Raw genomic sequence first — 16,018 nt, 5'->3', positions numbered from 1 at the left:
GTCAGGATAAGCTCTTCCGATGGCATCATGGAGTTTCGAAGCCTTATTGCCTCTGTAAGCACCTGCATTAAAACTGCCACGGCCACACCAAGTTCATGCAGTTAAAACTTAAAACTGCCACGGCCACACGGCAGATCCTATTTGACGCCCGCAGGCGTCAAAAGGACGTGGCTCCGCTAAAGCCTCCACACCCGACGCCCCATTCGGGCCGGCCCACGGGCGCGATGCTTTTTCTTCTTTTTCCTGCTTTTTTCATTTCCTTTTTTTTGTTTCTATTTCTTTCTTTTCTTTTACGTCTTTTTTTCTTTTTTTTTCTTTTTCATGTATTATACACAGTTCATTGCATATTTATATACGAAAATGTTCATCGTATATTTAATAAAATGTTCATTGTGTATTTTAAAATTGTTCAACATATATTCACAAGAATGTTTGATGCATATTTAAACATTGTTCATCGTATATCACGAAAATGTTCAATGTGTATTTAGATATTTGTGCAGCATATATCAAAAAATGTTCAGTGTGTATTTAAAAACTGTTCAGTGTATATCACAAAATGTTCAGTGTATATTTAAAAATTGTTCATCATTTGAAATTTCAAATTTTTGTTCATGTTTTCAATAAATGTTGATGTTTTTAAAAGTTTGATCCAATCTCTAAATTTGTTCACGATTTTCAAACGTTATTTTATTTAAGGAAGATTGTTTTTTTTCAAGAAATGTTGAAAAGTTTGAAAAAAAGAAACAGAGCTGCTGTTGCACATAGTAGTTTTACTTATCAGGTGATGCAAATTGGTTCTTAAAGTGGGGCGCTCCAAACCTAACACTAGAACATGTTAGGTCTGTTAGTTGGGATGAGGTATCCACTAGAGGCAGCTTGCGAGTTTGAGCTTTACTCGTGCAATAATTTTCTGGCGAGTTTTTTTACACGCCTGTATTTTGCTAGCTCCAACTGGGCCGGCCCGTTCGCGATTCTCTTAAGCGAAGGCTCGATAGCCTGACGCTCACGGGAGTCATACAGGGGGTCTCCGGCCACACGCCCACACCAAGCTTAGCACCGGGGGCATTCCGGTGCCGCCGGTCCGCGAGGCCGGCTCGGACCGGATGCATGCTCCGGCAAGGAAGTTCCGGGTGAGGCTGTCGCCGGAGGAGAAGCGCGATTGAGCTGGCCCAATAGCCGGCGAGGCGAGCTGAGGCATTGTGTGCGCATTGGGCCAATGCCATAGGCGTGTTTTTTGTTTAATTTATTTTGTATTTCTTTCCTTATTTATTTAATTTTCAGATTTGACATAATAGAACCAGTTAAATTTCAAACAATCATTTATTTTGATTCCTGCTTATTCCTTTTTTATATATTTTATTTATTTATTCACGGTTATTCATATATATATTTATTTATTTATTCATAATTATTCAATGTTTAAATTTTGAAAACATGGGGCCATTTCTCTCTTGTCGACAAAACCACGTGCTCGCCGATGCACCCATATGAGCTAGTCCGACACCCTCCTTTCAACAGGTGGTTTTTTCAACTTTCGAGAAATGACCCAAACTTTTTGCAGCTGACTGGCATGGACAAACGAGGCATTCATGCATGAAGATAACGACTTATGACACCGTTTACACGTTGTGACACGTGTGACCATTTATCGGCCGTTTTTCAACAAATAATTCAAAATATGAAAAAATTGCCGATGTGAAAACCACTTGGCATGGATGCTTGAGTTGGTCATACAAGCACATGGAAAAAAGATGGGTCCATTTCTCTCTTGTCGAAAATAGAGTTATCTACAAATATTAAATAAAATAATAACAAATAAATATAATATAAAGAAATTTTAAATAATTAATTGAAGTAGTAATTTGAAACAGTTATTTAAAAATATTAAATAATAAGAATAATGAGAAGAATAAATAATTAAAACTAGGGCCAACAAGTATTTGAAACCGTATATTAAATTAGTAATTTAAAAATATTAAATAATATAATAATGATAAAAATAAATAATTAAAAGTGGGTTCAACAAGTATTTGAAATCATAAACTAAATTAGACAATATAGGGGGTCTTGTAATTTTGTTTCCCACACAAGATTAACAAAATGCATGTTCTCTTTTATTTATTTTGTTTATGTACTAGGTACACAGACTCACCCATAATTTACCTTTTAGTTAGATAGGCAACCCAATTTTATTAATTACTTGAAGGAGTACATGTAAGGAGGGCATTGGAACAAACACAAATATACAAGCTCCCTAATAACATGAAAATTTTACATCAAAGTATTTCAAAGTCATCGTTTATATCTTGCATCTCGATTTTCTTCCATCCCGATGAAAAAAATAAGACAAAATAAGCACAGCAATGTAAAGCAGATTGCCGAACCACTAATTTATTGCCATACAATGGGGAAGTGGGGGAGGAGATCAATGATCATGAAAGAACAAACAAGGGCACCAAAAGTACTCACAACACCATTACCTCCACCACCACCAAGTTAGGTCGATGCACCAGTCGACTATCCACTGGATCGGGAGGCATGTTTTATCGAGACATGCACATGTTCTTTGGTATTGGTCGCAATGACCACAGCAAGACGGGATAGAACCTTCATACCTTTATTTTGATTAGTGCACGAGTTTAGTTGCTTTATGCTTTATTCTTTGTGTTGATCGGTGCACAAGTTCATCATATCACTACGCATGTTCTTGTTATGCAATGAGTTGCACCATTTTGTATCATTTTGATACTAATTATGTGGACGAGATTGAATTTCTTGAGTAATTTTCATAACATGAAGACGACCCGCTCCTTTCGTATTTCTCCTCTCTTTTGTCCCATCCTCCCTTCGGGGTATGAATAGATCAATGTAGTATGGCCATATTTTGTTTGGTATTGAGGCGGATTGTGTTGACCTCCTTTACCTAACAATTGTATTTTTTGCCAACTTTATTATTTGGCCATCTAACTTTTTGTCTATTGTTGCACTTAGTTTCTCATGAATGAAGGTGCATAATAAATTTACTTCAGCACATGAAACTTGAGCAACAACAAACTAAACCTAAATCAAGGTTAAAATAAGCCAATAATTAAAATCACCATTTTAACCCCAAAGGAGTGTGTCTAAGACACTTTTCTAGTAGGGTAAGATAATAAAATTGTAGATCTATAGTAATTTTTTTATGTTACCCAGAAAGAATTATTGCTCCCCGCTATAGTCAAACGGTCATGACCTTCAGTAGAAAATTTCCAAATTTTTAGACCTCAAGACATAAAATGATCTTTGTGAGCACCTAACTGCTTACTTCTCAAGGTTTAGTTGATTCGAGTCCAACGACTCACCTTTTTCACTATTTCTTCTGTTCATCCTTTGTCATCTTTCTCTCCTCTGCCCTGACCCAGCAACCAATACCCTCTGATGGTGCTATTTGCTTGGACTATCTTTTCCAACCTCAAGGGAAAAAGGTTTTTCTTTCCGGCGATGGTGCTCCACCGCCAACACCCTCCTCACCTCCACCATCGTTATCGCTTCATGTAGCCCCCCCCCCCCCCCCTCGCTCCAGTTTTCGCCTCCACCGTCATTGCTGCATCCTGTCACCTCTGCCTCCAACGTGGTAAGAGTGTGAACCAGGAAGAAATTGCTCGGTTGGGAGCCGATGTGATTTAAAAAAAATAGTTGCCCGATCAATAAACCTGGCGTGTCAGGTCTACAAAGTGGTCTCTCCTCTTGGCGTCACAAAAGAAAAACTTCCTTTTTCATTTCATTTCTTTTCTTTCTATAAGACCTCACTCTGCTTTCCTCTGCTCTGCTCCTACTAGTCTCGCGTCCACGCCATCCGCACGTGCCAGTCTAGACTAGTCTATTCCGGTCCTCCGCCACGATAGATCACGCGCCGCTCCTCCCGGTCACCCTAGCGCCGCCACCGAACGGCCTCCCGAACCCCCCAAATCGCGAGACCACCCGCGGCGGTCGGCCAGCCGGCGGGATAGGCGACGAGGCGAAGTACCTGGAGACGGGGCGGGCGGACCGCTCCGTGTGGCTCATGAAGCGCTCCCCCGTCGTCTCCCTGGCCTGGCAGGGCGCCTCCGCCTCCTCCAGCGAAGCTAACCCTAACCCGGCCGTCGCCAAGGTCGTGCTGTCCCTTGACCGCCTCAGCTCCGCCGAGCCCTCCCTCCAGGCAAGGAGCCCGCCCCGCCCAGCACCCTGATGTTTCCCTCTCTTTTGATTGGTGCGCAAATTTGTTCAGTAGAGTCGCCTCGATTGAGCTGCAGAACCGGTGGTTTACTCGGGAGTTGTGTGGTAGTTAGCTGGTGATCTAACTGGATGGCATACTGCTTGATAGGAATAAACTAGGGCTAGAGACAATTGTCCTCATGAACAACAACCTTCCTTCTAGTACTCCACAGGCTAGGCTAGGCTAGGTACAAGCTCGGGGAAGACTGGTTGAACTGCAGTATAATTTCTTAATAGCTGAAGAAGTGGATAGGAAAATCATATCTTTGATGCTAGAATTGATTGAGTGGGTGGGTTGTTTTTGTTCGAGAGAAACTACCTTTTGCTAGATTCAATTATGTAATCACTGTATTTTGCGTACACTATGAAGAGCATACAGATCTTATGCAGATTGAACTTAGTACATATAAGATGCTCATTTGAAGAACTGGATGGCATACTGCTCTGTCCTAACTGTTAATTTTTGTTCATTCTATGCCAGTATCATTCTCATTATTTCTTGCTTGTGGTGCTTATCGTTCTTACATCATGTTATTTGGGATGACAGTTCAAGATGCAGAAGGCTCAAACTAGGGAAACTAGCGCTTGCAGTTTACCAAAGAGTTCCTCCTTGAATATGCTCTTACTCCTCCTCCTCCAGCTCCTCGCCATCACCACCCTCCCTTGCTCTGCCAGCAACGCCACCCAACTAGTCTATGACACGGAGGGCAACGTGCTAAGTAGCAAGCAAAATTACTACATCCTCCCTGCTAAACGTGCGAGCGGCGGGGGCCTTAGAGCTTTGCCTACTGGCCTGCGGTGTCTGCACTTCGTGTTCCAGGAGCGCAGCGAGGCTGTCCTCGGCACCGCCCTGTGGTTCACGCCACTACCAGAACACGCTTCAGCCAGCGAGCCGATTCGCCTGTCGAGCGACATCTGTATCGAGTTCCATGATTTCGATAGTTTTTGCTCTAAAAGGCTAGATTGGCACCTTACCGGACAAGTGCCGGAGTCGTCATCAGGTGAGCCTAAACACGTGGCCGCCGGCAGTGAAGAGGGCCTAAGATCGTTTGCGGTGTTCCGGGTTGAGAAGCATGGCACAGGTCTCTTGGGATATAAGATAGTTTCATGTGTTGACAAGGGGCCATGCAAAGATGTAGGTTTGCACGCTACTAAGGACAAGACGTGGCTGACCTTGAGCAATAAGCCTTTTATCGTTGTCTTTAGGAAAGAGAGGTTATAGGTGTTTTTTATTTGCTTGTTTCTGGTGTTGATCTGTGCGCAAGTTCATTGTATTGCAACAGGAAATGCTTCTGGCACGAGTCAATGTGCTCTATTCTGCATACAGTATGAAGAACATATACTGATCTTATGCAGATTAAACTTGGTGCTTTGAAGATGCTCATTTGAAGAACTAGATGGCATACCGCTCTGTCCTAACTGTTTATTGTTGTTCATTCTTCTATGTCGGTGTCCTACTCATTTTTTTCTTGCCTGCGGTGCTAGTGCTATCGTTCTTACCTCATGTTATTTGCAATGACAGCTCAAGATGGAGATGCCTCAAACTAGGGAAACTAGCACTTGCAACTTACCAAAGAGTTTCTCCTTGAATATGTTCTTCCTCCTCCATCTCCTCGCCATCACCACCCTGCCTTGCTCTGCCAACAACGCCACCCAACTGGTCTATGACATAGAAGGCAACGTGCTAAATAGCAAGTCAAATTACTACATCCTCCCAGCCAAACCTGCGAGCGGTGGTGGCCTCAAAGCTGTCCCAACCGGTCTACGGTGCCTACATTTTGTGGTCAAGGAGCGCAGCGAGACTCTCCTCGGCACACCCCTGCGATTCACTCCGTTGCCAGAACATGCTTCTGCCACTGAGCCGATCCGCCTGTCGAGTGACATATGGATCAAGTTCCACGACTTGAGAAGCTTTTGCTCTGATGTGCTAGATTGGCACCTTACCGGACAGGTGCCGGAGTCGTCATCAGGAGAGCCTAAACACGTGGCCGCCGGCAGTGAAGAGGGCCTAAGATCGTTTGGGGTGTTCCGGGTTGAGAGGCATGGCATAGATCTCTCGGGATATAAGATAGTTTCATGTGTTGACAAGGGGCCATGCAGAGACCTAGGTTTGCATGTTTATAAGGATAAGACATGGCTGACTGTAAGCGATAAACCTTTTTTGGTTGTGTTTAGGAAAAGGACTATATAGGTGGTTTTTTGCTTGCTTCTCGAGGTGATCCGTGTAGGCATGTTCATTGTATCGCCACAGTGGTGTCCATGTTATGTAATGTGTTCCACCACTTTCGAATAACGCGATACTAACTATATCATGTGAAAAGAGGAGCTAAGAGGGACCATGTTAAAATTGCTCATGATAATAACTAGCAGCCAGAGTTAGTTATTTGAATAAAGTTCTTTTAAATGGGTTGATGACCCTCCAGACTGGATCCTTTCTGTCCTGGCAAATGATGTAATCGTTGTTCAAGTTAATAAAGCTAGCCATTATGGCCACTCCCTAAATAGAAAAATCTAGCATCTAATTTTCCCTGGCGCATGAGGGAATACTTCTGTTTGTAAGTGTTTCTTGTGCCAAGCAACAAGAAATGGTTGGTGAATATTATAGAATCACAGCGCGTATTCATGCAGTATTAGTTTCGGGGACAAGGCTAGTTGCTAGATAGGGTGCAGTTGACCTATATTCTACTCCCTCCTTCTCAAAATTCTTGTCTTGGATTTGTCTAGATACGGATGTATCTAATACTAAAACGTGACTTGATACATTCGTATTTAGACAAATCTAAGACAAGAATTTTGGGACGGAGGGAGTACAAGAGGGTGGCAGTAGTATCGTGTTGGGTGTATTTGTCGTCCTGCCTTTGTGGTCATGTGTCTTCATGATTCGTAAGTAGTTGGCATGCTTGTTGGTGTGTTCTTCTTCAACTGTCATGAGCAAGTTTATAATGGTTTTGATATGATTTTCCGTAAATTAACTGGGCGACTCTCTCCTTCTTAGTTAATGGATGAGGCTATTACTTTTGTCTCCGTTTTAAAAAAAAGAACATGATTTTTTTAGTGGAGTTACTGCGATGATTCATGCGCTTGTGGCCACCAACTATTCCAACACATCATGGCTGTAGTACACAATCTACCTATTTATACTTATCTTCTAAAAAACATAATCATGGAATCGTTTTATTTTGCAGATAATAAAATCTGTGTTTCAAATAGTTCACTTAGCTTTCAGGGGAACTCCTCGCTGGCTATCCGGGGCCACATGACCAGGACTCCCACCAGGAACGATGCAAGCCGAACGAAACCGTGGTAGCAACTAGCAAAGAAGATAGTCGGCCAGGCCCCATATTGACAACATGCCGGGTAAGTATGTTTCTCACCTTTTTTAGCGTTGCCCATGTTTTGACCCTTGCAGCTGGGTGGATATTATGTTTTTCCATGTCTATCCGGACTCAGCCATACGTAAACAACGACGGCCAACCAACTCCCTCACGACTTCACTTGTCAACATGAGTCCACCACGCACTCGAGGCAAAGTACACGGGCCCAGATTGATCTGCGATAAAGATCAGTGGCTAGGAAGGATGTCATGTGTAAGTGCGACAACTATGAACAAACAGTTGCTATGATCCAGGGGTAGTTATCCCTATTTGTTAGCCTGTTCGATGCTTTTAGATGTTCATTACCTTTTGCATTCTTGTTTATCCAACGCATTTTGATGTTAATTTATAAAGCAGCCCCTCTTTAAACATCTAGGAAAGCAAATGAATCCAAGGGAGATGACTTTTGCCGACACGGCTAGCGTCGCATAAAATATATGTGTGTTGCCTGGTATTTGGAGTCTGGTGTGCCCGGATGGCACCGAGCTGTGTTGGTTGTTCTGAGTAGGAATCTCCGGTCAGACCACAGCGTTGAAAGCCAGGCAGGGTCGTGCACCATGGGAGGTGTGCGTAGTGGCCTTTCCTTGGACCCGACTGTTGGGTTGCTTTGGACGGCGAAAGAAGGAGATGGGCTTGGACTTCTATCTTGGTAAATACAAACGAATACAAGCGAACTATGTGAACGATAAAATGGCCCATAAGTAAACTGTTTGATGACAACAACTACATATGTCCATTCTATAAATAAGCCGCAAAGACCGTTAGCATGAACAAAAACACATACAAGGAACGATATTCGAGTTGGTATTCCTAAGTCCGCACGTTCTTTTGCGCGTGTCACGGTATTGTTTCTTGCTATCTCTGGTTATCATGTTGTTGGATCCCTTACTTATTGTCATGTACTTGTTGATTTAAGTTACAGGAAAAAAAATTCAATGATGGAAATGAGAAGCAGCATGTTGAAAATCATGATAAGCCTGAATTGTAGCTTATCAGAAAGGGTTGGGTAATCAATAATCCTACACCTACGTTAGGTAGTTACGTAACCTTACTTAATCTTCAATAATCTAATCACCCTCCCCCCGATTTTCATGGGGTGGGGCCCCAGCTATTTCTTCTTTCAATCTAATCACACCAAGTCAGCTGTTACGTAACTTTACCTATAATATGTACGTAGGTGTAACAAAGCCCGTTGGGTAATACAGAGGTTCGTTGGGCAGGCGTTGAAATATTTAAAATATGATAAAAACTACTACCTACTCCTTGTGCTGACGGCTTAGATAGGTGGAGTTCTTGGTCACTTCTTCCAGCCACTCTAGAGGGTCTTTGGAGCCATGGCCATGGCGAACATTACATTTTCCAGCCCCTTGGCGTTTGCGTTGTCAAAGGCGCGCTTCTTGCTTCCTCCTCAGCTCTTGCTGCTGTTGCTGCTAGGGTATCTCTTTGTCTGACCAATAGGCCTTTTGCTTTAATCGTCTTCATCAGATTTAGGAGTACAATACCTTCGCTTACAAAATACAATACCAGTTACCTTAGAATGTGAAAATTATGCGCGTGTATATGAGCGCTTCCGTTTGTACTGTGTTAAAAAAATATAAAAATTATACAACCTTATTTCTTACGTGTCGTCACTTCAATCACATGAGCGTATGATTACCGTTGTACACAAAAATAATGCATGATGTAATTAGATTGGTATAAATACATAGTTTCTTATCAGATGGATTCCCTGTTAGGCGTGGGCCAAATCCACGAGGAGAGGTGTGTTGTCCCCTTTCTCCATGGTGAAGGTCTGGAGCATCTGCTTCCCCGTCGCCGTCATGACCTCCACGATGTACCTGCCGTAGAAGCCCCTGAACTTGAAGTCGCCGTCGCCGTCGACGTTCCCGCGCGCGTCCGCCTTCCACTCCTTTTGGAGATTGAGGAACATCTGGCCGGCCTCGTTGACAGTGCCGTCGGCGTCGACAAGCCAGGAGTTGTTGCGCCACATGGTGCCCTGCATGAACCCCCAGAAGATGATACCCTCCACCTTCGGGTGCGCGCACGCCTCCCGAAGCACCACCTCCAGGTCCCTGGCGCAGAGGTCGGCGTCGTATTCGGGCACGTCCAGCTCGGTGAACCAGACGGGCACGCCCGTCTTGGCGAGCCTGTCGATGGCGGCGCAGATGACCTCCCCGACCGGGTTCTGCATGTGGCCCTGCAGGCCGATGCCGCGCACCGCCACGCCGCAGCCATGCATCTTTTTATCTAGGCTTTCAAAATGTTCTTCGGTAAGCATTTTCTTTTCAATAGCATCTAGTCTTTTCATAACATGCTCCAAAGTCAAAGTTGTTTCATTAATCATAAGAGGTGATGAGCCCACTAACTTCCTCATAGCACTAAAAGCATCAACAGAGGGACACATCAAGAAAATTTTCACCAATAATCGTATCAAGAACAAATCTATACCAAGTGGTGATGCCCACATAAAAACAGCGAAGAAGAACAACGATAGATTGCTTACGGATAGATCTATTATGAGCATTGCAAATCCTATACCAAGCATCTTTTAAATTCTCTCCTCCCCTTTGTTTAAAGTTCAGAACCTCGTTCTCGGGAGTGCACGCAATAGAGGAAGAACTATCCATAACGGCAAAAGTAACAAATAAGATTGCACTCAAAAACAGATCCCACAAGAAAACGGCGAACAAAAAAGAGGACAAATAAAACGGCAAATTTTTGTGAAGTGGGGGAGAGGAAAACGAGAGGCAAATGACCAAATAATGTAAATTGCAAAGAGATGAGATTTATGATTAGGAACCTGGTAGGTGTTGATGATGTCTCCCCGGAAACGGCGCCAGAAATTCCTTTTGACGTCTGCTAGAACTACGTCGGTATTTTCCCAAAGAGGAAGGGATGATGCAGCACAACAACGGTAGGTATTTCCCTCCATGATGAGACCAAGGTTATCGAACCAGTAGGAGAACCACGCAACACTACGTGAACGGCACCTGCACACAGATAACAAATACTCGCAACCCGACGTATTAAAAGGGTTGTCAATCCCTTTCGAGTAACGGCGCCATAAATTGGCAAGTAGACGGGGTAAAAATATGATAGATTGGATAAATAGATCTCGCGGGAACGCGGGATAAAATAAATAAGAATAAATTGTAGCAACGTATTTTTGTATTTTTAGTTTAATAGATCTGAAAATAAAAATAGATCACAAAGGCAAATATAATAAAGAAGAGACCCGGGGCCCGTAGATTTCACTAGTGGCTTCTCCCGAGAAAAATAGCAAGCGGTGGGTAAATGAATTACTGTTGGGCAATTGATAAAACTTCAAATAATCATGACGATATCCAGACAAGTATCATTATATAGGCATCACGTCCAAGATTAGTAGACCGACTCCTGCCTACATCTACTACTATTACTCCACACATAGACCGCCACTACTAGGAAAAGGCCTACTAATGGCGCACCAGTTTTGCCTACTAATGGCGCACTACTGGTGCGCCACTAGTATCACGTCACTAGTATTTTTTACTAATGACGCACCACTGGTGCGCCATTAGTATCTGGTATACTAATGGCGCACCAGGCAGTACGCCATTAGTATAGGCCACGGTGCGCCATTAGTATGCCTCCCAGGGGGCCATATTTACCCATGTGCTTTGCCATACTAATGGCGCACTGCTGGGTAATGCGCCATTACTATCCTTTGGCATACTAATGGCGCACGTTGGGGTGATGCGCCATTAGTATGTATATTAGGGATTTTTTTTTCTTTTCTGATATTTGCACAGATTACAAAATATATTATTGGACAGAATATAAACAGCACCACACAGCAACAGCAGATTCATCGAATACAATAGAAGATTAGTCTCCGAATATAATTCACCATATTAATCTCCGAATTCAAAAGACCGAACAAAGATAGAACATTACAAGTCTCGAGACCGCGAGTAGCGAGTTTGTCCAAAGTAATACTAATCCTAACAAGTCCTACTAATCATCATCATACAACTTCTACTCGTTATTAATAACAAGTCATACGATCATCATCCTGATAGTCATCGAACCAACCCTACTTAATTGTTCTTAGCACATGATCATCAGTATAGGCAGGACCTAAATACCCTATTTAAGGTAAAATAGCATAAAACAATATAGACCCTGACTCTCCATTATGGAGAATGGAGATCATCCTGTCTCCAATTCTTGCGCGGCGCTTCCTTTTGCTTCCAAGAACCTCCTTACGACCGTCCATACATTTTTTTCATTCTCTGATTAGCATGTCTCCACTTCTTCTAGAAATCCGGTATGGACAGTTGAGATTCGTAGGATGACCTAGATATAAGTTCAAAACACGAAGGCTGCCATTCTGATACATCAAATGAGGCACACAATCCTCTGGGATTCTCTGTTGAAAAACATAGTAATAACTTCATAGTTAGCAATGATGTACTAGTTTTAGAAGTATGCAAAAGATGCACGGATGTCGTAATAGTAAAAAATCTTACCAGGGTATCTCCATGGTAGTTACCGTAGTTCAACACGTGCACTAGTGGCACGTATTGACCATAATGTTGAGGAGTTTGATTGTAGATATTGTAATTCTCAAGATCAGTACAAAATCCGACCAGATGATTTTTCTCCTGATAAGTTAACTCGGAGCCATCGGTGTAGTGGGTTTTGTCTACCATGTTCCGCACATTTTTTGAACAATCAAAATAAGCTGTCAATGGAAATAAGTTGTCAACTATTTTGAAATAAACAATATAAATTAGTTAATAATTAACTATGTTTGAGAAACTCACATAGCGGTAGAACTGGAGGCGTATCAACAAGGACCCAAATGTCCATATTGTCTTGGTCGATGTCAGGATCACCAAGATCCATGGTGACAAGCATACCCTCATCAAAACCATACATCTTGCAAAATGCTTCCCAATTTTTGCAACCAAAATGGGTTACGCTCTCAGCATTATACAGATTTACTTCAAAATCCACATCATGATGTGTCCTTAGGTGAATTTTCTTCGTTTCAAAATTTTCATGATCTTCAAAATCCATCCTCTCCAAGACATAGCGTCTTGCATGGCATGGGATAAACTATACTCGAATTGTAAAAGATGAAATTACACGTTGAAATAGTTGAAGTCATGCTTAATTATGAAAAAAACACTTGTCGTCGTTGCGTACCGTTTCAACTTCGAAGGTCTCCTCGAGCTTAATGCTGAAGCGCCGATCATCGTCCAGGTGAGGCCTGTCGCACAGACCTCGACCGTCGTGGCACCAGTCGCACTCCCCCGGGAGACTTTCGTCGTCCGATGACGACATTTCCTATGTTCATAATTCAAAACTACATCATCTCTGTTGGGTCCAATAAGATAATCCACAGTGTGGTGAAAACACGCCCTTCGAACTGGTTTGAGCAATTGGTGAATGGAGATGGTCTAAGATTTTCAGTAGTAAGAAGTGAAGTGGTAATTTTGAGAGCAAATGGTTAGGATGAGTGGTTCCTCTTTCCTGTTTAGCTTTACAATAGAATATTGTTAGTCATGCACACTTGTGCATTTTCAGCCAGGCCCAGTGGAGTTGGCCTAAAAACATTTCTTTCTTTAAGCCTGCTACATCCATCTCAAGTATTTATGGTCAAGGGTTAGCAGGGCCATCCAAATAGAATATGTGGTATGGGCTTTTTTAGTAGGTCATCCTACCAGATTAGGGTTTATCGATGACGAGCAACTGACATTAGTAATAACTATGAGTAGATATCACACTTCTATATGTATAACACAAGAGGCAGTTGATCCTACTTAATTAAGTACTAAGACCCCGGCCCATGCATTAGTCACAAGTACCCCATATGTCCTATTTTTAGCAAAGTCATGCTAAAATTCATGGAAAATTTCAGCATGACCTTTGCTGAAAATAGGACATATGGAGTACCCGAATTTGCCGGAACGAAAGTTAATCGACATTCCAGCAAACTCAAGGGCCTCTCGGGGTACAGCAGCAGCATCACAAGTTGACAAAATTCCCAAGTAGTACAGTAGCAGCATCACAAGTAGTACCAATGAACATATAGTCCAGCACATTCTGAATTTCGATAAATGACAGCAAGTTAACTCATGCTGACAGCAACAAACTTATAACAACATAAATGAAATTGCAGTTGTACGATCATAAACTTATAACAACATAAACTCATGCTGACAGCAACAAATTGCAATGATCAAGCTATCTGAAAACAGAGTACTTGTTGATTAACTATCAAGCTATCTGAAAACAGAGTACTTGTTGATTAACTATCAAGCTATCTGAAAACAGAGTACTTGTTTATTAACTGGTAGGGTAGATAAGAGACTGCAAATTAAATAGCCATATATCCATCTTCTGAGCTATGAGCCATGGACCATCCACCCCATGAACTAGGAGTGTCATGCAGCATAAAAACTGCCAGTGGCCAGAAGAACTGCACCAAAGCAACTGGAGTTTTGCAACTATGTGATAGTGAACAACACAAGAGGTGTTGCTGCACCAAAGAGATTGTGTATTGGTCCTTGTTTGCTGACCTCTTGTTTGTTTCCTCTGTGCCAAAACTTACTGTCTGGTTCTGAAACTGATACAGTGACAAGGGAAAAAGAAAATGGGCATCAAAACCAAACAATGTGCTAATAGTAGTAGGAGTACTAACATGACTAAAGTCACTTCTGCAAAAAAAAGGAAAGGAGCTCTTGCCCCCATTGCCAAGAATCTTTGGTGCTTGAGAGGGAAGCTTGGTCACTTTACAAAACTGAACCCCCCACACCACCAGTAGAACACAGCCATTCTTAAAGCTAAAGTTTTTATGCTTAAAACCTTCTTAAATAGCAGTGCTTAGAACAAGATAGTCCCAAGTCCAGGCCACCTCCCCCTCCCTAGTTACACCACAACATCCATCCAGACTCAAGTATTCTGACAAAGCAAAATGTGATTTCAAGGTGGGGTAGAAGTAGGAGCGTGAGAGTAACTGTTTTCATTTTCTTCCTTTTTCGTGTTTGTTGTGTGTTGACACTTATCACAGTACCCAAGTGTGTATCAAAGAAGAGAATGCAGCTTGTGGAAAGGATGCCACTGCTTTCTTCAGTTTCAGTTCAGAAGGTTGGTGTCTATCTGAATCTGTGTGTTTCTTTTGCAGGCTCCCAACGCAATGGTGGATCAGATGGGGCTAACAGTGGTGCCATTGGCATATGATTCGTGCAGGGGAAAATGAGCAGGGATTTTGATAAACAAAGAGAAGTGAATTTGGGTGGAGGGGTGAGACCTGGAACACTAGAGGCCGGAGGGGGTCGAAGCAGAGGTTGAGTACGCGAAGCTTCGTCAGTTCCCGAAGACCCTCGACGTTGGCGATCTTGTTCCTGACAAACTGCACACACGCACGCATGAGATGCGGGAGACGAAGAAGAAAACTAGAAAGGGAAGAAGAGAAGGGGAAGATGGACAACTGCTGGGTGGTGCTGCTGGAGATGCTGTCGGGGCGGCGGGCGCTAGACAAGAAGGAGGAAGGAGGAAGGAGGAGAGGGACCTGGGCGGGCGCGGCCGGTCGCCGGAGGGGTCGGGGTCGGGGTTGGGGTCGGGGTCGGCGGCGGCGGCGGCGTCGAAGGGATGGCTCGAGGGCGTCCGAGCTCGTCCGGGTCCTCGTGGTCGAAGAGGAAGACGGCGGCGGTCCTCCTGGGCGCCTCGGTTGGTCGTGGGAGGCTGGCGGCCACGTGCTTCGCGAGTCGGCGCGGGGGCGGCGGCGCGGGGGAGCTGCAGTGGTGGGGGCGCGGGGGCGGCGGCGCGGGGGAGCTGCAGTGGTGGGGGGCGCGGGGGCGGCGGGGGTGGAGTCCGGCGGGGATGAAGTCCGGCGGGGGTCGGGGAGTTACTGGCGAGGGAGAGGACGAAGGGGATCTGACGAGGGAGAGGGAGGAATTAGCTAGGAGGAAACTTACTAATGGCGCACCCCGAAGCGGTGCACCATTAGAATGTTTTTTTAGATAGCAATGGCGCACCCACGATCGGTGCGCCATTAGTAATCTTTTTTTTTTATATAGCAATGGCGCACCGGCCAGAGGTGCGCCATTAGTAATCTTTTTTTTATATAGCAATGGCGCACCAGCCAGAGGTGCGCCATAAGTAATTATTATTATTATTATTTTTTGCTGCATCTAATAATTTTTTAGAAAATGAATATGAATATGAAACAGTAATAATTTTTTATAAAAACAGTAATATTTTTTGTGACGGTGGAGCGGGCCGGGGAGGGTGCGGGGGAGGGTGCGGGGGGTCGTCGGCGGCGGTGGAGCGGGCCGGGGAGGGTGCGGCGATGGAGCAGGGGAGGGTGCGGTGGGTCGTCGGCGGCGATGGAGCAGGGGAGGGTGCGGTGGGTCGGC

At 43.8% G+C, this 16,018-nt stretch overlaps 2 protein-coding genes across 2 annotated transcripts; one reads left to right on the top strand and one right to left on the bottom strand.

Annotated features, from left to right (window-relative positions):
* The first annotated feature begins 3,828 nt into the window (after window positions 1-3,828).
* On the top strand, window positions 3,829-6,916 carry LOC123182569 (uncharacterized). Its single transcript, XM_044595192.1, has 3 exons — window positions 3,829-5,371; window positions 5,759-6,379; window positions 6,412-6,916. Exons 1-3 carry the CDS (start codon window positions 4,790-4,792, stop codon window positions 6,538-6,540), a joined length of 1,332 nt encoding a protein of 443 aa, XP_044451127.1. The 5' UTR covers window positions 3,829-4,789; the 3' UTR covers window positions 6,541-6,916.
* A 2,426-nt stretch (window positions 6,917-9,342) lies between these two features.
* Window positions 9,343-9,849, bottom strand: LOC123160007 (endo-1,4-beta-xylanase 3-like). The gene has a single exon (XM_044577815.1). The coding sequence runs from the start codon at window positions 9,847-9,849 to the stop codon at window positions 9,343-9,345; it is 507 nt and encodes a 168-aa protein (XP_044433750.1).
* Window positions 9,850-16,018: the final 6,169 nt, after the last annotated feature.

This window comes from Triticum aestivum, chromosome 1D, assembly GCF_018294505.1.
Source record: "Triticum aestivum cultivar Chinese Spring chromosome 1D, IWGSC CS RefSeq v2.1, whole genome shotgun sequence".
Lineage (NCBI taxonomy): Eukaryota > Viridiplantae > Streptophyta > Magnoliopsida > Poales > Poaceae > Triticum > Triticum aestivum.
Note: the sequence above shows the minus strand (reverse complement) of the source record. Positions and strands in the feature narration are given on the sequence as shown.